This window comes from Myiozetetes cayanensis, unplaced genomic scaffold (genome assembly GCF_022539395.1).
Source record: "Myiozetetes cayanensis isolate MyiCay16 unplaced genomic scaffold, myiCay2020 scf21, whole genome shotgun sequence".
Classification (NCBI taxonomy): domain Eukaryota; kingdom Metazoa; phylum Chordata; class Aves; order Passeriformes; family Tyrannidae; genus Myiozetetes; species Myiozetetes cayanensis.
In genome coordinates this window covers 5,091,390-5,111,868 of record NW_026087423.1, presented here as the reverse complement: position 1 = coordinate 5,111,868, position 20,479 = coordinate 5,091,390, and the positions used below count along the sequence as shown (strand labels likewise).

At 49.9% G+C, this 20,479-nt stretch overlaps 1 protein-coding gene across 10 annotated transcripts in view; it reads left to right on the top strand.

Annotated features, from left to right (window-relative positions):
- Positions 1-11,828, top strand: part of LOC126641791 (T-box-containing protein TBX6L) — a 30,451-nt gene extending 18,623 nt beyond the window's left edge. For 8 of the 10 annotated variants that reach the window (XM_050318879.1, XM_050318878.1, XM_050318877.1 and 5 more), the window contains 8 exons: positions 3,205-3,349; positions 4,339-4,441; positions 4,885-5,049; positions 5,269-5,415; positions 5,920-5,990; positions 7,120-7,211; positions 7,530-7,722; positions 8,339-11,828. In XM_050318879.1, coding sequence (XP_050174836.1) covers positions 3,205-3,349; positions 4,339-4,441; positions 4,885-5,049; positions 5,269-5,415; positions 5,920-5,990; positions 7,120-7,211; positions 7,530-7,722; positions 8,339-8,765 — 1,343 coding nt within the window. In that variant the 3' untranslated portion in view covers positions 8,766-11,828. Of the gene's footprint in view, positions 1-2,280; positions 3,350-4,338; positions 4,442-4,884; positions 5,050-5,268; positions 5,416-5,919; positions 5,991-7,119; positions 7,212-7,529; positions 7,723-8,338 lie in introns of those variants that run through there. The other 2 variants (XM_050318870.1, XM_050318868.1) reach the window with 2 other exon arrangements.
- The last annotated feature ends 8,651 nt before the right edge of the window (positions 11,829-20,479 follow it).

The following is a 20,479-nucleotide window of genomic DNA, read 5'->3' as shown; positions in this document are numbered from 1 at the left end:
TACCTGGGCAGTGACTCAGTTAATTTCCACCATCCTGCTGTTTGGGGTTTTTGCAGTCCCTGCTGTGATGATCTGATTCATACTGATTTCTGCCACTTCTAAAGAATTTTGGGTTGAAAAACGAAAGGGCAGCAACGAAAAAATATAGACTGTATTATGGTATTTCATCATGTGAAGATTCCAACTGTTGCAGAAGTCACCTCATTTTCTTACTGAGTTGCTTCTGGTGTAAGACCCCCCTGTGGCAGAAATATTGCGGGTGATGGCTGGGTGCATCTGGGAGGTGAAGCCATTGCACTGGTAGACATTTAGAAGATCAGAAAACTTGGGGATTTTTTTGATTGTTGGCAAGATTAATTTCTTAAAAAGCCTTGTATATTGGCGTGCATTCCTTCCTGTGGACATGGGATAGCTGTTGGTGTTGGACTTCTTCACTTGGAAGATAACAGCAATAAATGTAACAATAACTGGTTTTAGTGAAGGTAAGAAGCATATAATTTGCCTTGTTGGACATTTCCCCATATTGCAAACCCTATCCTATACATTTTGGAAAGGCTACAACAGATTTTCTGATGTCATAACATGGTCTCTGCAATTGACAATGAATTGAAAGATTGCTTTTGGTGAGGGAATTGTACTCCAGCGTCTCCTATCCAAAAATCTTCCTCCCCCTTCAAGAATTACTTAATTGTCTCTCATTTCTCTTTCTTTCTGTCCCCAAGATAGGAAAAAGTTATGTACAGCTTATTCTAGATACAGAAACTGTAGGACAAGCTGCTCCTGTTGGTACAAGGACTTTCAAACCAAGTGCAGAATAGATTGAAGATACCTTAATTTTCAGTGCCTTTATTATCCCATCTTTCTTCCTTTTCAACCTCATCTGGCCATAAAGAATGTGTTTTAAAATGTGCCACATGCTGTGTTACCAAAATGACGATAATCATAATGCTTTTTAAACAGCTTAGAATTAGAATTCTTGGAAAATGTTTAAATCTCTTTCAAATAATACTCAAAAACTAAGTTACATAGAAGAGGAAATCATAAAAGTACAGGTCTAACAAGTGCCATTCAGTGCTTGAACACCCTGCCCAGACCTCTCTGTGCTGTAATTCCAACGAGCAGGAATTTTGTAGGGTTTTTTCTTTTGTAGGGGTTGTGTGCCTGAGTCTTGGCATTGGTTCCACAGGCACAAACTAGGAGGGAATTGGAAGTGCCTTGCAAGAGCAAGAATTGGAAGAGCCTTTGGCTCTGCAAACAAAATCCAAAGTGGATCCTACAAATAGATCCATGGCTGCAGGATCCCACTGGAGCCGACAGTGCACAGCATTAACCACATCTTGAAATCTTTGCTGCAGCATTTATTGTCCCTGTCTCCTGCAGCATCGCGCTCCTACAGGTGTGTTGTGGACTCATTTCGGTAAAAAACAGATTATAACATCTGCCTTTGATTTTAAATTCTGTGTTGAACTTTTTCACTTCAGTTCCTCTCGACTTCATTGGAAGTCTCCCCTCAGTAAGGACTCCTGAGATCTGCCTTGTTGTAGTCTCATTTAATGGCATTGGAATTTGCTTACAGAAATGTTAATTCTAAAATTCATTTGGGGAAGGAGCGAGCATCTGTCTAGCTAATCAAAATCTGTTTGCATGTATTTGTGACTGGATGGCTCCTGTGGGAAATCAGCCCAATTTTATTGTAACTCCTTTTGATACATGTGCTGCACTGAGCCACCGAATGCATCGTCTCATGGCAGCTTTCATGTCTTTGCAAGAGGATATGGGGGAAGCTTTAGTAAGAAGATGTTAACAGGCTAATCTTAGTGACCAAGCTAGGTGTCACTTCTTGGCCAGTTCATTAATGTTGGATCAAAGCAGGAAATTTTTTTTTTCTTTAAAATGCCTGAAGACCTTTACAAACTGACAGAATTACATTTAAATGTTTTTTATTTCTTTGTACTGAAGGAAGAAGCCCTTAAACTCACACTGGGTTGTTTTGGTAGAAAGATGTCCCTTTATGGAAAAAGCTAATTTCTCTGGAAATAATTGTCTGCCTTTTGTGAATATTCTTTTGAAGACATTACTCAGTAAACCTGTAACAAGGTGAAAATTCCCCTTTTTTTCTGCTGTGCTCTGAGTAACATCTGATCAGGCTGAGAGGCAGAAAAATCTCCCTTTTAAACAAATAGCTGTGCCTGGCCGCTAATGCATCACCCGGTGAGGTGTCCTGCTGGCTCTGAGCTGGGGACAGCGCTGCTGCCAGGTGCCCACGAGCAAGCGCATCCATCGCCCCGTCAGACCCCAGGGCAGTGTTAGTAAAGCCCTGCTGGGCATGAAATCAGCCCACCAGCACCACACCAGGTCACGTCTAACCTAAAGTGAAACTGGGCTTTTCAGTACAGCAGCAGCAAACTTGCCTGCCTCACAGGATAGTTAAGAGCAACTATGGAGGTTTTTAAAAGAGGTTTTTCATCCAGACAGCTCTATAGAGGTGGTTGGTATCATCAACACCAAGGATGGTTCCCCCTAGAATAGTTTCCCTTTCCTCTTCCCCAGGACCACCATTGGTCCTCTGCCTCCAATAGCAAGGGCAGATACATTGCAGGCAGCTCCTCTGATGTGCCAGGGTGTGTTACTGAACATCTTCCACTCCCATCACAGGGTCCTTGGTGGTTCCCATCTCCAGGTGCAGTTCAGAGCAGCCGTCCTCTTTTCAGAATATTCCACAGTCTATCTCTGAGACCTTCTTTTCTTGCTTTCACTTACATTTAGGACTCCTGTCTCTCCCATTTCTGGAGAGATTTTTCACCTGTGCTACCTACCTGTTGTTTTCCCCCATTATCCACTGCTACAATCACCATCTTTACAATCCTTTCAGCTTTCATTGTATTTTCTTGGTAAAAGTGTTTTTAGTAACCCTGATCATACCAGAACAGTGGATTGTGGCTACTGCTTGTGAGAGTTTTGTAACAATGGAATTTAGGTTGAGTTGGTACAGCACACAGATCTTTACAGGAGAAGCTACCAGCTAAAACAAAACCTGTTGGAAAAGGCTCTGAGCCTGTTAAGTAACAAAAATCCTTTGAAGAAAAATGACAGATTTTAAGAGGTTTGCTGTGGCACAGAGTTCCCAGTCCCACAGCAGGAGGGGCCGTGCCAGGTTGTTTCCCTCCTGCCTGCCTGAAGTCACCATCTTCTCTCTCTCTCTAGACGTGAAAGCGCCCTGTGAGGCCCTTCCTTCCCCCAGCCTGGAGCCCTACGCACAGAGCTCCATCATGGTCACCCTCGAGGACATGGATCTCTGGATGAAGTTTCATCAGATTGGAACCGAGATGATCATCACCAAATCCGGCAGGTGAGGAGTGCGGGACAGCTGCCCACCCCACACCTCTTTTCAGCTCTTGTCAAAATCTTCACCGGCTCATTTTTTGAATGGTGGTCCTTAAACTAGTTTTGTTGCCAGTTATGCACATCTCCCTGATCCTGACAGGAGAATTGCTCTTTCAGGATGTCGTAGAAGTCCAAGCTGCGAAGTGCAAAAGGTCACTTGTGGGGCTGATGTGCTGAGAAAACTTCTGTACCCTTATCTCGCATTTAACACTGGTGTTCTTCCTGTCACCTCGAGGTTGCTCTGGAAAGTGCCCTGGCCTTCCTTTGCCTGGGTCACAGGCAGCAGCAGTTGAGCAGTAAATGCCTGGGCTTGAGTCTTTTGCAGGCAAGAACATGGTGTAGTCTCATAACGATCTGTGCGTGCGGAGTACTCTAATGCATAAATGAGTCATGTATTGTGGAGCTTGCAGGGAAAGAACACGGAATTGTGAAATTGTAATGTATTATGTCAAAGCTGCTGTGAGCTGAAATAATCCCTTTGGGTAGGGAGGTAGGTGTCAAAGCTTTTTTGCAGAGTCAGAAGTTAAAAGTAGTGGCAGGGAGTACGGGAACAGAAAGCCGGATGTGCTCTTAGATGAGAGCACGTTTTCTACCCACGCTCAGAAATGCTCTAATCCATCCTCCAGGTCTGTGAGAGCTGCAGCAGGCGAGGAACTACGTACAGAACTCCAAATAGTTCCTTTTAAGTTTCCCACTGTCGTGTTACAGGAATTGGAGGAACAGAGGCAGTAAGTGTCAGGCCGTCAGTGAGTGCTGCCCTGTTAGTGCCTATCCCACCTAAACCCACAGGACCAGACAGTCCATCACTAAGATGGACAAATGGTCAATAGCTGGATGGAGAAATACTGCTGCAAGGACTTTGCCAGTAGTTGGTAAACAGGGCATGCTGCTTGATCATTAAAATCACTTTATAGAGAAATCTTTTTGTACTCTTATTTTTCGTTTCTCCTTCAGACGAATGTTTCCACAATGCAAAATCAAAGTCTCTGGCTTAATCCCATATGCCAAGTACCTCATGCTGGTAGATTTTGTGCCAATGGACAACTTCAGGTACAAGGTAAGTACTTTAAATAACAGAATTTATACCGTCCTTTAATCTTTGTTTGAAAGAGATTAATCTTTATGCTTCACTGGCCATAGTGATAAATAAATTCTCTTTGGACAAAGTTCAGAAGTAATTGGTGGATTTTATGCCTCTCTGGAGTTATTTGTCAGTTTTGCTTGGGGAGCAGTTGGAAGGGTTACAGTTTTCATTGTAAGCAGTAGAGTTTTAATCATGATTAACACCAGACTTCTCTGACAGACATTGGGGAAAAAGGGAAGAAAAATGAGGCCTAAACTCGGAGCTGATTTGGTAACATGATCATGGCTCATAAGAGGGAATCTGCTGCCTCTGCTCCAGAGGCATGCACTGAATTGACAGTGAAGCAAAGTAGCTGGGCTTTCCTGTACTGAAAGCAGGTTTTTTTAAGCTCCTGATTTCTGTCTTTCCCTTCACAGTGGAATAAAGATCAGTGGGAGGTTGCTGGGAAAGCAGAGCCCCAGCTCCCTTGTCGCACCTACGTTCACCCAGATTCCCCAGCTCCTGGCAGCCACTGGATGAAAGAACCTGTCTCCTTCCAAAAACTGAAGCTCACCAACAACACTCTGGATCAACATGGACATGTAGGTTGTGCTGTGCTCTTTTGGAATTCATCGCAGAGGAATGTTGCGGGAAATAAGCGAGATTTGTGAGAGATTAGATCATGTGGAAATGAAAACATATCCAAGTACCCTTTCTTCCTCCCTCAGCCCAGCCCCTGTACCCTCTTAGGGAGGGGTTTAGTCTGAGTGTTGGCAGTGTTACCCCATAGAAACCTTGTCCTTTGTCTGTCCCTGTGCCAGATCATCCTGCACTCCATGCACCGTTACAAGCCGCGCTTCCACATTGTGCAGGCAGACGACCTCTTCAGTGTCCGCTGGAGCATCTTCCAGGTCTTCAGCTTCCCTGAGACTGTCTTCACTTCTGTCACTGCCTACCAGAACGAGCAGGTACAGTGTGCAAGCAAGCACTGCTTTTGGACATGGTGCTACGTAATGTCTTCAAACCTCTTGTAGAGGGAAGTGTCTCCTTCCAATCTGCTCACCCTGTGATGGACAGTGGGAGGAAATAGGCACATTGTGGTTCCCGTGGAAAACATCCTCTCTGTGATGAGTCATGCACCTTAAAGGCATTGAGTGTGCTGTCAGTGGCACACAGAACTCCAAAAGCAGTAAAAACTATGGGCAAAAGTCCAGATACAAACACTGACCCTTTATGTTTCTCTAGTCAGATGAATCCCACCCAAATCCCTGCTGACCCTGGCAAAGTCACTTCTCTGTGTGTGTCAGTTCCTGATCAATAATGGGATCTGCTGGGAGAGCTCAGATACTGTGGCAAGGGTGTGTCCAAAACCCTTAAAAACCTGTCAAGATAAATACTGAGGTGGACACCTTGAAACAGTGAAGAACCCAACCAGTCCCTGTGACACTGAATCTTTTTCCTTTTATTTTAAGATTACGAAGCTCAAGATTGACAACAATCCATTTGCTAAAGGTTTCCGTGAACATGGGAAGAACACTCGAAGGTAAACCGTTTTATCATCTAAATTTATTTATAACTGGAGTTCACTTGTGAATGTTACCCAAGGCCTTTGAGCAAAACTCTACCAGCCAGCCCTGCTGAGCCTGCTGCATTGTGCACACTGCATTTGCCTGTATCTGGGAATGATGTCCCCCTGTGCCGCCTCCTCCCAAGAGACTTGGGGAGTGGGAGGTGATAATTCCTACAGAAACGTAGGAGGTGTGAGAAATTTGAGACCTACATTCCCTCACAAGTTGGAGCTAGACTGGAGTCTGACATGTGAATAGGAGTGATAACAGGAGTCCACAGCAGATCATTTGGTCTCTTGGAGATCAGGTTGATTCTGACATTTGGAGGCTCCCTTGTCTTCTTTTCCTGTGGGTGGAAAAGCATCTCTTCCAACAGGAGACTTTGTCTGCAAGATGGATACCAATACCAGTGAGATGATCTGCCTGGTCTTAAGGCAGCCAATGGGTGAGATGAAAAAAAGCTTAAGTTGCAACCATAGACTGGGAAATAGAGAAGGAAAAAAATGGTTTTTTTCCAAGCAGAAAATGTTACAAAAATATCTGAGAATTTGTTTTGTGTTATTTCATGCCTGAAAAAAATCTCATTTCCTGATGAAAAAAGGCCAAAGCTGACTCTATTTTACTTAAACTTTAGAAATATCATGGAATTTCTCCTCCTAATAGCATCATTTCTGACTAAGCTTAAAATCATTTTCCGTTTAGGAAAGAGCTGCTTTTAAGTGACAGACCCACCCTGCTGTACACGTACCTGTGTGCTTAGTGTGTATCCCACATCAGGCTGCACTTACAAACTCAGTGCCAAAACCTCTGGTGCTGAGTTTCCAAGCTGATCATGCCTTTTATACAGACGTGAAGCAGGAGCCTCTTTCCTGATTTATCCCTTATCACAGGCACGGGCCTTTCCCTGGAAGCACACAGCAATGGCAGGCACATGGCTAACACTGGAATTTGGCCCCTGAGGGGCTGGTAGGAGAGGTGCACAGCACAGAATGTTAGAGATTCATCCCATCTTTTTGTCTTCCAGAGCTTGTCCAGCAGCCCCGCCCATTTCTGTAGGCAAAAAGCTTCCATCCAAGCTTACTCCTGTGTCTTGTTTCTTTCCAGGGAAGGACGAGCCAAATGCCAGAAGCCCAGTCCAGCCAAGAGCCAGAAGAGGAAGCTGCCTGAGGAAAAGGAGCCTGGTGCTGAGGAACGTGGTAATATTGGTCACAACAAACCCAGAGAATGCTATTCAAAAAGTTCTTTAAGCTTGATCATTCCTTGCTCCAGCTCACGGTGCTGCTTGCAGTAGCACAGCTAAGAACAGAGGACAGGGCAGGACTGACCCACCAGTATCTGGGCAGAAAAGAGCTGGAAAGGGTGTTCCCTTAGGACAGGTCTGCAGCAGAGGTGTTAGTGCATTTCTTTCCAGCATCCCATGCTTAACACAACTGCCAACAGACCATTGTGAACTCTGTCTCTCTCTTCCCCCTTCTCACTCTTTTCCATTCTTTCTTTTCCCTGCTGTGAGTCAGATTTTGAGAAGGATGAGAATGTAGATGTGAAGGAAGAGAGTAACCCCGTGGTGGTCAGCAGTGGATATCCCTTCTGGGGCTCGGAGCAGAGTGGCAGCCAGGCCTTCCCTGCGGCGTCGCCGGTGCCTGCGGAGCAGAGGGAGGGTCTGGCCAGGGAGCAGCAAGTGCCAACGCCGTCCTACCAGGCATATCGGTGAGTCCTACCTTCTGGTCCAAAGACACCCTTTAACTGATGGGATTCCTCTTCTTCTACTGGGTATTTGCTGAGAAAAAGAGCCACCTGGGAGTAGGGAAGGATGCCTTTCTGCTGAGCAGTATATGTGATTGAGAGATGTTAGGTTAGCACAGACGTAGCTCCACGGATAACCTTTCTGTGCTGCTTCAAACCCACTGATTCTGGGCATACTCATGTCTTAGTAATGCTCTTTATTTCCCTGTCCCAAAATGCTCTCCCAGCCAGCTTTGTGTGCTGCAGAGCTTCTCTGTCCTTTGGGGGAAGATTGTTGGTGGAGTGACAGGACTCCTGTGATTTTTCCCTTCTTACAGCAAAATTAGGCATGAGTGAGCCCAGACCTGAGCCAGAGCTAAGATGGTCTGGACTTACGTTCTCTGGCATTTTGTTTCTCTGTGGGCGTGACAGTGAGGTCTGGACAAAAATCCACACTTAAGAGTAAGACTGAAGGAGTAGGCAAGGGGGAGAGGGCATGCTGAGAGCTTGCCCTGCCTTTCCCTGGGGGATCTGTGTGGGTTTGCTGTGGTTTTCCGCTGCAGTGGGTTTGACTCGCTGATCTCTCTGCCCCACGGCTCAGGTTCCACGAAGCTGGGGACAGCCAGCACCTTCCCACCCGCGATGCCACGGCCTTGAACGATTTCCGGGCAAGGTGCCACGCCTTGGATCTCGCCACTGTGCCCGAGCACGACTCCAAACAGCTCCCAGAGGGCTTCACCAACCTGCCTCCGCTCCCCCCGCCTCTGCCTCCTCCCCAGGACTACACGGGGGTGGTGAACATGGCTCTAGACTCTGTTGGGAAGCCCGGGGCCCGAGCGCCCATGTACAGTCCCTATGGCACCGAGCAGGGCCTGGGGCAGTGGGTGGTGCCTCCCCACAGCCAGTACAGGGCAATGAGCTACTCGGCCTTCTCCACGGAGTACAACGCACAGGGCGCGCCGGGACATGCCCACGGGACCATGGCGGAGTGGAGCCAGTACCCTCTGTTCCCCTATGCCTGCTGGTGAGCGGGGAGGACCCTTCCCAGTGAAAAAACTGGGAGAAAACTGTAAATGAAATCAGATTGGCTCCGGGGTGTTGGACTTTTTGGAGCCTCGCCTACACTAGGCAGAGGATATTGCTGCAAGTGGCAGAATGGGACACCTTCACTTCCTTGTCTCCTTGCACAACAACCCTCACCGTGTTTCACAAACAGTGGCTAAACTGGTGGCTGCCCCAGCTGTGTCACTGTGGATCAGGCAGAATAAATGCCTTGCAGTATCTTTTTTCCCAGCAGAAGTAGGAAACCACAGGATCTCCAAGGGCAGTAGTTAAAGAGCTGCCGAACTTGCAAGTCACAGGCTGTTTGCACCTCGCATTTGGCAGCTTCCAAAATCCCTTCCTCCCGGGACTTGATGCAAGGAGATAGGGGCTAAGGAGTTTCAGTAAGCCATCCAGGTGGCACAGAAGCTGTAGACAATATTGCAAAGACAAGCGAAACAAGCAATCCCACTGACCTTTGAGCAGGTTCCTCAGTTAGTATAGTCAAACTAAAGCTAGAGTCTTGCCTTTCTTCCAGCAGCAGAGGAGAGCAAAATGCACAGCAAGGCATATCTGGAGCACAGCAGTGGGTCATGCAGGCAGGAAAGAGTTTGTTCTGTGCAGGAGAAGCAGCAGGAAGGCTGTGTGTTGTGTCTGCATGTCCCCGTGCCCATCCCTCCTCTGTCAGCCCTAGATTCGAGGTCAGTGAAATGCTCTTCTTTCTGCAGAGGTGGAGGGAGGTTGTTCCTGAAACGCGGGGAGCTGCTCTGGGGATTTTCAAGGTTGTCAGAGGTAGGGCCATGAACAGCAGTGCTGTTGATTAACTTCAGCATCTTTCTTTAGAGTGAAAGGAAATCTGCTGTGAACTTCTTCCTTCTCCCACACCCTGCCACCCCTGGAGAATATAATTTATAGTTGTGGTTCCTGTGCTACACTCTGAGTGTGTGAAGTTATCCCACCACTATTTGGGAGTCTATAGGTATCTGTCTCCGTGTTTAGTTATCAAAGTGGTTCCACCTTCATCCTCTCTGGTCCCAGCCTGCATGTGCCATGCAAGGAGGGTTTCCTTTCACCTTCCTGTTAGAAGGGGGAAGCCTCCCTGTTTGCCTAAGCGGCAAATGGCCCTGGCAATGGGGTCTTGAGTGAGACAGGCTCTTTGCTTCTCAGCAAAGGTAGACATGTTTCTAGGTGTTATTTAGGGAATGTTTTCTTGTCACACTAAGAGCTGCTCTGTGGCCTATAGCCATATATAAGCAGAGAGGTGTGTCATTTAGCCTGTGTGCCGGATGGTTTTCTCTGTGTGTGTAGCAAGATGTTGTCTATGAGCAGACCTGGGCAGGTTTGTGCCCAGTGCATCAGGACTGGTGTGCAGGTACACTGGGAAAGGCTGTGTGCTGATCTGTTGGGGTACCAGGTCAGCACTGTGCATCTGCATAGCATAGAGATGTTGAGCCATGTTTGTTATTGTTAAAATTACTTTGAAAAGTAACCCTGTAAATTTGTGGACTCAACTACAATGACTTCTTCTTTATTTAAATTGTATATTTCTAACTGTGTTTGTACTGCAAACTGTGTTATGATACATGCAGAGCAGCCAAGTACTTCCCCTGGGCTTCCCAGGCTTTGAGGATGTGCAGCGCTGAAATAAAGGTCAGACTTCACCACAGTACATGAACATAATGCCCTGTGAGCCTCTCCTCTGATGGCATCCTGGCCAGCAGTGATTTGTACCTGCTGTGCGTGACATGCAAGTGGACGTGAGCAACTCACTAAAAAGAAATCGGGTTGGAGAAGGAACTGTGGAGGAGGTTGTTTTCAGCCCAGAATACTGTGATTTCCCGCTGTCCAAATGCCAGCTGCGTGAAGGCAGGTCAGCTGTGAAAGGCTGACCTCTGTGGAGGAGAGAAATAGTCTGTCTCTGACCATTAGTAGCTGATTTTGCCAGCACTGTTTTTCACATTTTGGAAGTGTGATGAGCAGAATGGCTGGGGAGTTGAGTGGGTGCCTTGAACCTCATGTGCAGGGATCCTGGGGTACTTTGTGCATGACAGTCCTCCTGGCACCCACTGGGATCGCTGCCAGGGCCATGCCAAGAAAAGAGAAAGAATACATATCCCCATGGGCTGCTGGTTAGATCTGTTCCTTTATCTTTGTAGCTGGGATGTGTTTCCCTGTCACGGGCTGTGAACGAGGATGAAAAACATGCCGTGGTGAGTGTGAGTAGCTGAGGAGAACTGGGCAGCACTGGGAAACTCCTGTGCAAATACAAGTGAAATGTTCTTCCTTTCAAACCTTCAGAGCAGCACTGCAGGTGCTGCTGCCCCATGGGCCTGTCGGTAGAGCTGGTGTTTGGCAGACAGCTCTGCACTGGGGTAGAAGACTCAGCCTTGTGCCTAGGACGAGCCATTAATTACTCATCAGCCTTCTGTTGCAGCAGGACCACTTGCCCTTCTTCAGTGAATCATCCAGTTTATTAGAAAAGTACCTTTACTTTCTCGCTCTCCTGTCTCTGGCGAGAGACTGCGGCTCTGGCTGGTTTGTGAAGCCTTTGGAGATTTTGCCTGTAGGTGTGTGCTCTGGACTCTGCTCCCACCTCCTCCCTCTGCAGTTCCCACTGTCTTGTTTTCTTCAGCTGTGGCATTTAAAAGTCTGTATGAGCTCCACTGAAACGCTGTTTTTGCACGCATGTGACATAATGTAATGCCTCTGACAGCTTCAATAAAGGGAAATGAGACATGTGGAAGGCAGGCCATTACGAGTAATAAAATAAACTCAGAAGTGCGGGTTTATGCATCTCTCTCAAGCACACCAGTGGCTCTGCTTTAGTCATGTTACCTGGGGCCAGTTTATACATGCATGACACATACTGTTGATCTCAGGGTTCATTGTTCTCTGCAGCGTGTTCAGTGAGCCTCAGGTTATCTGCTCACACTGCTAGATGTGACTCAGGCTCTTGCACCAATTCTTTGCAGCAAATTGTTTATTTTCTCTGTATTTTCTGCTCCTCTCCCACAGAGGAATTACATAAGGACGAGGGCAAATGGACTATAAATGGGATCTAGGTAAATTTCCTATGGGAAATAAAGATCTTAATTTATTTTGGTTTCTCCTACTGGTTTTTGCAGCCTTAAGCCTTGCCTGACACTGCTTCAATGCAGATGGGAATGGCAGAAAAGCGCTTTATTGCCAAAACTTCTGCAGTTCTTCCACAGGCAGCTGCAGGCTCGGAAGAGGCACCTGTTTGCCTGCAGCTCAGCAAAGTGCCCCACGCCTCTCTAGAGATATGGAGAGTCCTCCCAGGGGTGCAAGGTCCCCTCTCAGCTGACCGAGAACCTGGCCTCTGCTTGTGCCCTCTCTGGCTCTGCAAAAGCAGCCACCAGCTGGTTTCACTAAGAGCTTATCTCGTTTCCAGGTGCTGCAGGGACAGAGATGTGCTCAGCTGGTGCAAACCAAACTGTCTGGTGCCCTCGGCTGAGCCTCCTGGCCCAGCCGAGCCCGAGGCAGGGCTGCTCTTTGGCACCTTCCGTGGCACCTGGTGTGGTACGGGTCTGCCTCCCCAGGGGGCTCCTGCGTGCCTTGCCCTGGTCAGCGCATGTACTGGGTCACTTCAAGCAAATCCAAGCAAGCGGCGCAAACCCCCTTCCAGGAATGACAACATTCTTCAAGTCAAATGGGTTTTTATTGCGGAGCTTAAAAGGCGCTTAATTCCCGAGCCGCAGGTCGGGATCCGTGGGGAGCCTCGTAGCAGAGGGGACGCAGCATTTGGCCGGCAGCAGCGAGCAGCAGCCGCCACCCGCCGTGCGGGGCCGGACCGGCACAGAGACACATCCCCCTGCCCGCAGCTGCCCGCGGTGCCCGCCCCTCCTCCTCTCATCAGCGGCCAAATGTGCCGCGCAGGTGTCTCCACGTCCCTGCTCACCCGCCCGCAGCCTGCAGGTACTCAGTGAACAGCAAAGAGGGAGGGGTAAAACTGTGCGGGGCCGGCTGGGGAAGGGAGGACAAAGAGTTTTCCCAGGAGCACGGGGAGGGGTGATCTGCCCTGTCCCCCTCAGCTGCCCTGGGCGCTGCCGGCTGGGCTCCAGCCGCGCTCAGAGGCGCGACCTTGCTGCGTTTTTGCTGTGGCTGCAGGGGAGCCTGTCCCTGCTTGTCTCCGGGGCTCGGCTTCCCCTCCTGGGCTATGGGAAGCAGCCGCTGGCCTGGCTCCAGGCCGCTCCAGGTGAGCTGCTTTCGCTGTCGTGCCTTGCAGAGCTGTAGTGAGGTTTAAGTGTGGCTTCTGATCATTACAGCAAATCTGAGCAGGAGGAACGCCGGGAGAGGTAACGCAGCTCGCAGGACACAGCGAAGGAAGTTGGGAAGGTGTTTCTCCCAGCAGCACTCGATATGTACTTCCCAGAACAAGCACTGAAGGGTTCTTGAGACCTGGGCCTGAGCAGCAGTGTCAGGCGAAATTTTAACCAAGGGTGAAGCAATCCTTCAGTGCAGGGGTGATAAGAGGTGCTGCAGCTGTGCTGAGCAGTGTTGCTGCCCAGCTTAGTTTAGTGTTATTCCTTTTTTGTTTTTCCAAGTTGTGTGAGTTTGTTTTATGGCCTGAAGTAGTTTGCTGCGAGGTGCTGGATTGCCTCTGACACTTCTCTAATACTCCATTTTTTTCCTTTGAACGTGCAGGTGTACAACTACAGTGTTCCTGCCCAGACAGCACCCTGCTCGGTGAGTGTAATGGATGGATTTAATTTCCATCTCTTACAGTTCTTTGGAGACATGCTGAGATTTTTATTTCTTCCTCTTCTATTTTTACTGAAGAGGGTGAATTATGTGCCCCCATAAAGGAGAGTGGGAGTGGGCAGCCAGCAATACAGGACAGGCACTCCATCAGTCACACAGCCAGGCATGAAGCACTGCTCACTTTTGGTATCTGTACAAATAAGGCTACATGTAAAACAGCAGCTGTTCACAGGAGAGACTTCCTGCATGCTGGCACTGGCACTCCAGCTCCCATCTGTGGGGTCACAAAGCACTGGCACCTGGGATATCCGTAACATCCTCGCTGGGAGTTGATGCGTTAAGGGTAGATCTGCGTGGAAGTGCTGGAGCAGAGAAGATAGGGATGAGTCAGGCCTGATTCCTGTCACATAGCGGGGTCTGTCCCCATGCTGGCTCTGTTCCTGCTGAGCAGCCAGTCCTCTGCTCGCCCACAATCTGGTTTGGGTGCTGCTTTTCCATCTAGGAAGGACTCCGTGGAGACAGCTCTAAGGAGCAGCTGGGGCACTGCCCAGCAGCAGTAGGGTGAAGGGGGGAATGGGAATTGCTGTGGTAAGTTTAAGTCAGCCCTCATGCATCCTTGGGGTACCCCTGGTTATTGTTCTCCCAGGATAAAAGCAGTGAACCATGGAACAGTGGAGGGGACTGTGATCAAAACTGCTCCGTTTGCCAAAGGGATGTGCTGAGCCTTGCACTGACGTGGGCTGAATGACACTAATGCACTCCCTGTAGAGCCCCTGGGGGCACAAGGGCATTTTGAAAACCATGGATGAGAAAGTGAGGCCAGGACCGGGTGGTTTTCTGCTCAGCAGGCCGGGCCTGGCGGTCCGTGTGGAGCCATTGGAGTCATGCTGCATGTTTCTCATCCTGCCCGTATGGCTGTTAATGGCCCTGTCCTGCCTCCATCCTCAGGGACTAATTGCCTCACACTTGAGCAAATGTGCTGGGTGTTTGAAAGGAGTCTATCGATTTGTGCGTATTCCTGAAAGGCTCAGAGGGCCTTGTTCCCTTTGAAGTGTAAAAGCATCTGTCTGCCTCTGCTTCTCCAGCAGTCTCCCGCTCCATTTGCATCTCTGCTCGGCTTGTGGGGCCGCCCAGGAATCCATCCCTGGCCCCATGCCGCGCTCTGGTTTCGGCTGCTGAGAGGGTTCCCTGCCACGGGGAGATGGGACTTGGAGACAAAGGTGCAAAGCTTCAGTCTTGGGAGGGGATTAAGCCCGGCTTGCAGCTGGGTGTGCTCAGGATGGAGCTGTTCCTGGAGGCCAGTTTCCAGGACTCCAGACTGGGAGTGCTCTCCTTGCGCATTTATCTGTGGTGGGTGTGTTGATTAGGAAGGGGAGGAATTAGCTCCTGGCTTCTTCCCACCGTGGTACTTCCCATGCCAGACAGCACTGGTTGGTAAGGAAGTAAGGTCAGACCTGGGCTGCTTTGGGTAATCCACCATCCGGGAGGTGAACTGTGCAGGAGTGACCAGAACCAGAGATGGTTCTCTGATGAGCATTTGAACAAATACTATTGAAATGCAGCCAAGTCCCTGTTCTGTGTGTGGACAATTTGCCCTGTGATTCTCCCCATCCCACCTCCATGGACAATAGGACTGGCCCTGGATGGGTTGCTTGTCCTCAGTGGGGCATTTTCATGTAGACACAACCGTAACGGAGGTGACTGTATTTCTGGAGCCAGGACTAACAGCTCTGTCACTCCTTGGTTATCCCTGGGATGGTGGTGAGAGGACAGTACAGATAACTCCAGCCTGGAATTGCAGGGGCTGCCTGTAGCCACTGCCATCCAGCACTTCACAGATGGTGCGCTGGGTTTCCTATTTCAAGGGGGCCTCAGCAGAGCAGCCGTGGCACCTCACTGCTGGAGGCAGTAAATGGGCTCCCATCTGGTTTTAATGATCAGTAGCACTTCAGTGCTTGTTTATTCCCATGTTTTATGCTTGAGCAATAAAATACTGCTTCAGTTTGTTCAATCCATCCTGGTGCTGGTTGGAGATGAGTTCACAGCCTCTGACAAAGAGGTCCCAGCAGTACACAGGATGCTGGGTTTTTTTTTCAGACAGCTGGGCAGAATCAAATGATGTAGTGGCTTTTAAAATGCAAACACCAGTGGACAGTATAGAAGGCAGGGCACACAGTTCATCGTGTGCCTAGCAAACAAATCTTGTCCTTGGATTAAAGCTGGAACTGTCTGTCCTCTGTGGGGCAACACAGATGTGAAGTTAGTCCCAACTTTAAAACAGGTGCTTGAGGAAATTCTAGTTCCAAAGTGCTGCCCATGGAGATCACTGAGCTGCAGCTGCAGCGTTGTGCTTTAGCCCTCCCGTCACAACACTGAAATGGTGCTGGAGGTGTCAGAAGCACTGGCAGGGCCCCATCTCACCATGGGCACACACCAGCCCTGTGGCAGGTTACCAGACAGCACTGCCATGCTCGGGGCAGCTACAGCAGGACTGGGAGTTGTACAAAATTCTCTGGGGTCAATACAGTCTAATAGTAATTTAATCTGAGGGTGAAACTGTTTGTAAGGGGCTATGGGGCTTTCTGATGTTACTCCTTCTCCCCAGCACACTCGTGTTACCTGCCCAGCATGTTGGGAGTGGAGAGCCCTGTCTGCCGGCAGCTCTTGTGCTCCAGAGGGATCACCTTCCAAAGGGACGGGCAGTAACACTTGGCAGTCTCTGGCAGTTGGTATCTGGGGATCCTGAATCGTTTCTGCAAACACAAGTTAAGCTTTTCGGCACGTCTTAACGTGGAGGGTAAGTGGGGCACCAAGGTAAAGAGATTAAAGACAGTAAACCACAGGGAGAGAAATGGGCTCCTTGTCTCCCTTCTGACTTTAATGGGGACCTGGAAACCTTTTGCTTTCCCTTCTAACACTTGTCTTCTATCCTAATGGTGGAGCAACAGTCTCCTCCACTTTATTTCCCAACAGTATGGTCCTTGGAGGATCTTTAGCTCCTATCTCTAAAGAGTATTGGTTTTCAGCAGAGACCCTTTTTCCCAACTGTTTGTCAAGGCTTGGAGCTGTAGGTGGCAACTAAAGAGAGAAGGATTTTAACAAACTAATTAACCCCCCTCCAAGTTATTCAGGGTCCATTCACTTGGTGCCACTGATGTTGCATTTGTGCTAATTTCCCCTGGAAGGGTCTAATATAGAGGGAGCGATTAAAGGAAGCTTTTCTCGGGCTGCTTTCAGGCAGCAGGAAGAGGGAAGGTGGCAGCCGCTGCTCCCTTGGTTATTGCTGTCTCCAGGGTTGTCCACCTGGCCCTGCTGGAGCCAGGGCCCAGCTCCCTGCTCCAGGTACACTTGGAATGTATGCTGAGATCAGCTGGGCCCCAGCAACATGGGAAGCAAAACAGTCCCTCAAACCCCACCACGTACCCTCCCAAATGGGGCTCCAGGTTACACCAAATGTGTCCCCCCAGCTTCCCAAACAAACAAGGGGAGTCAATGTAGAGGGAAGGGTCTTTTACAGAGCTGAGAGGGTTTTGCCATCGTGGTGTTGGAAGAGCTGCTGCTCCTCCTGCCAGCCCGGCTGGCTTTCAACTGCAAATGAAGCAAATGGCAAAGCTTTGACAAAAGGACCTCCTTGTCTCTGCCCTGGCCCAATGCTGGGTCCAGCCTCTTGGCCCTTGACTCCCACTGGTGGTGTAAAAGCTCCTGGAGTCAGTGCAGAGCTGTGTCATGATGCCCTGGAAAAGAAATTATGATCCCTATGGAAGCTTCTATCAGGCTTGTGCCACTGGAGCCAAATGGGGCTCTGAGTGACAGGAAACAAGCCAAGCCAGGCATCAGGGCACCATGCTCATCCTCACTCTGCTCCCAGCTCAAAAGAAGGGATGATGGGGAGAAATAATGCTGTGATTCCTTGGATATGGGGCTGGGACAGCTTGTGAGCTGTGGCACGAACTCCTTGAGTCCAGACTATAAAATACTTCACAGGGCTGTCCCAATTGCCTGGCCTATTAGTTTTATGGGGGGGCGTGTTGTAAGGATGCAGTTGATCTCCTTTTACCACGGTAATGAAAATGTAACCGCAGGGAGGAGAGACACCCTGGCAGGGAGGCAGCAGGAGCTGTGTTTGGGCCTTGGGGTCACCTCCCGGGGTCCCCGGGCATCCGTCAGTGCTGGCTGCCACACGTGGGTCCATTTTGGCAAGGAGAGCCTTCGCCCCTTGGCCCAGCCGGGGGTTCCTCCCCATCCCTCCGGGTCCCCCCCCTGCCCCGCCCCGAGCGGAGGAGGAGGATGGAGCTGGACGGCTGCACAGGCAGGGGCACAGTGCCACCCAGTGACAGCGTGTGACCTGCGAGGGGACAGCTGGGGCAGCCTGCACAGGGATTGCTGCAAAGGTGTTGAGGGCCTGGAAGCGGCAGCGAGGGCATCCCGAGGTGGTGGAGAAGATGGGAGAAGCCAAGAGACCATCTGTGTTGTTGCTCCGTGGCTGCAAGTGCACAAGGGGCCAAGCTCTGGTGCTGTCACGGCGTGTCTGGATTGAGGGTTTCGCGTGACTCGTCTTGTTCAGGTGCTGACAGAGGCCGAGTGTCGGGCAAGTTGGGGCTGAAGCAGCTCACGTTTTGGGAGGGACCCTGGCAGCAAACCAAGGGGAGGAGGAGGAGGTGGTTGCCTGGGATAAGCTGCCTGCCATGGGGAGGATGTGTCTTTGCACTGGGAAGCACAAGATACGTCCAGTCCCAAAAAGAAGAGGCTGTCGCAGAGGCTGCCTCAGAGCCACCCAGCCTCTGCCAGGCTGGGGCTGGACTGGAAGGGACCCCCTGTGTCAAGGTGTCTTGGACATCAGGTGACAGCCACGTGTGCTGGATTTCTGACTTGCATCCTGAGGTTAATGCAGGACTTTTCCTCCTTTCTGCCCAAACCCTGCCTGCACTCCTTGCTGGGTCAAGCCCTATGTCGTGTTCCCAGGCTAAAGCAAGCATCAACAGGCAGCCTTGAATGGTGGGGGAGAGGAAAAGGAGCCAGGTGCAGTGGGGTGTGGTGTCAGCAGCTTCTGAGGTGGCTCCCTGCAGTAAATTGCTGCCCCAGCAGTGCCCTGACATGTTTCCAGCAGGGACCGTCTCTTGCAGGAGGCACAGACTATGGCTCTATTTTGGGTAATGACTGCAGAGTGCACAGAGCACTTGGCAGCAGGGAGGGGTGTTAAATCAGCCTGCCCTTCTCCAGGTACATCGTCTCCTCCCTCCATTTTCCACAGCTGTTCCAACGTAGCGCTGCCCCTGGGCTGCAGGACTGCAGAGTGCGGCTGAAATCAGGGCACTGCAGTGTGGGAGGCGTGAGCCCTGCACGCCTGATGGATGGAAGTCCCACATCTTTACTGCCCTGCCAAGGACTGTGCACACTTTCTGTTCCTAGGCTGTTCTCCAATGTGTCTTTATTTTTGTCCATTTAAATTTAGGCCAGCGTTGATCCCACAGACACCACCGTGGAGGTCTGTGGGCTTTCACTGCTGTACAGCACAAAGCCTGCTAGAAATCCAGCACCCTGTCCCACCGGCTGGAGAGCTGTTTCCGTCCCAGCACCCACCTCTGCTTTGATCAGAGAGTCACTAGTGATGGTGAAGGTGGATCACTCAGCCTTGTACAGGCAGGAGCTGCTACTGAGTACTGGGAGTAATCTTTTCATCACTACTGGGATACATCCTGCAGCTTGGGATGATTTTGGCTGTAGATTTCCAGCGCTGCTGCGTATCCTGCATGTGGTGCTCAGACCTGTGTTACAGCCCATTCAGCAGAATCCCAGACCGGAGCCAATTTTAGCCTTTCTGTTTCAGACTCCTGCTGATGTATCCCGTGTCCAGGCCAAGGTGCTATTTCTTGCAGGGAAATTATCTTTGTTAATTTTAGGTCTAGTTCTCCAAAGTGCCGAGTAGGCACAGCTATTCCAGGTAGTTGGGCACAGCGGGAGGTGTTCGATCTTCACGGGATGTGGCTCTTTCTTACACAAGGAAGGCCAGGCCTGATGAATTACGTTTCCTTTGTGCCTGCAGAGCGTGAGGCTGATGCTCAGCAGGAATCCAGCCCAGCGCTGTGTATCCATCGTCACGGCAGACTCGGAGCCAAATCACCAGCTGCGATACCTGGAAAGAGAAAAGCTGTTTCTCTTCAAGGTCAGTGGATTAATGGTATCACTGGTCACAAGATGAGGGCAAAAAAGAGATGGTGTAAGATTACAGAAATGGATTCAGAGTGTAGAAGTTCCCATGAGAACCCCTGAACTACCTTATAATCCAGATCAAATTAGTAAAGTAACAGAATGCACTAAAAAACTGTGGGATTACAGTCTAGAAATACAGGGTACCACTACTTCACAATAATGAAAAATGGGCAAGTTTGATTTTTTATGTGTTTTATGACAAGTTAAGGGTAGCAACAGTGGCTGGGTTTGTCGCTTCTGTCAGAAGCATCCCTGGAGGACTCCAGCTTGGCTGCTGAATGGTGGTGGGCTGAAAACGAGTCGAGTGCCAAGAGTTTCAAACCGACTCCTGTTGTTCACTTATGTCAGTCCCTTCTGTCTGTTCAAAACAGCATCCACTCCTCACTCGCCTCTCCCCTCGAGTCAGTTGGGTCTCAGCTGCAGGGGCAAGCTGGGGGAAGGCAAAGCAGCACCTCCAGCGCTGCCCTTCTGCCCCTGCCACCCTCTGACAGCCCAGTGAGAGCTGCTCTTGCTCCGGGGTCTGGAGAGGACTCAGTGGATAGTGCAGCCTGGGAATCACGGAGCTGTGCAGGGGGGTTTGCAGTCCCTGGCATCCACACTTTCCCTTGTGCTTTAGTGGTACATTTCTAGACCAAAAGCAAGTGGCGGATTTTTCAGTGCTGACTTTCAGCTGCCCTTGTAGGACCAGCCAGGACGCACAAAGCAGGAGCCAGTTCCCTGCGGATACCCCAGATTTAGCTCTGATCCCAATTGTCTGGTGCGCCAGCGG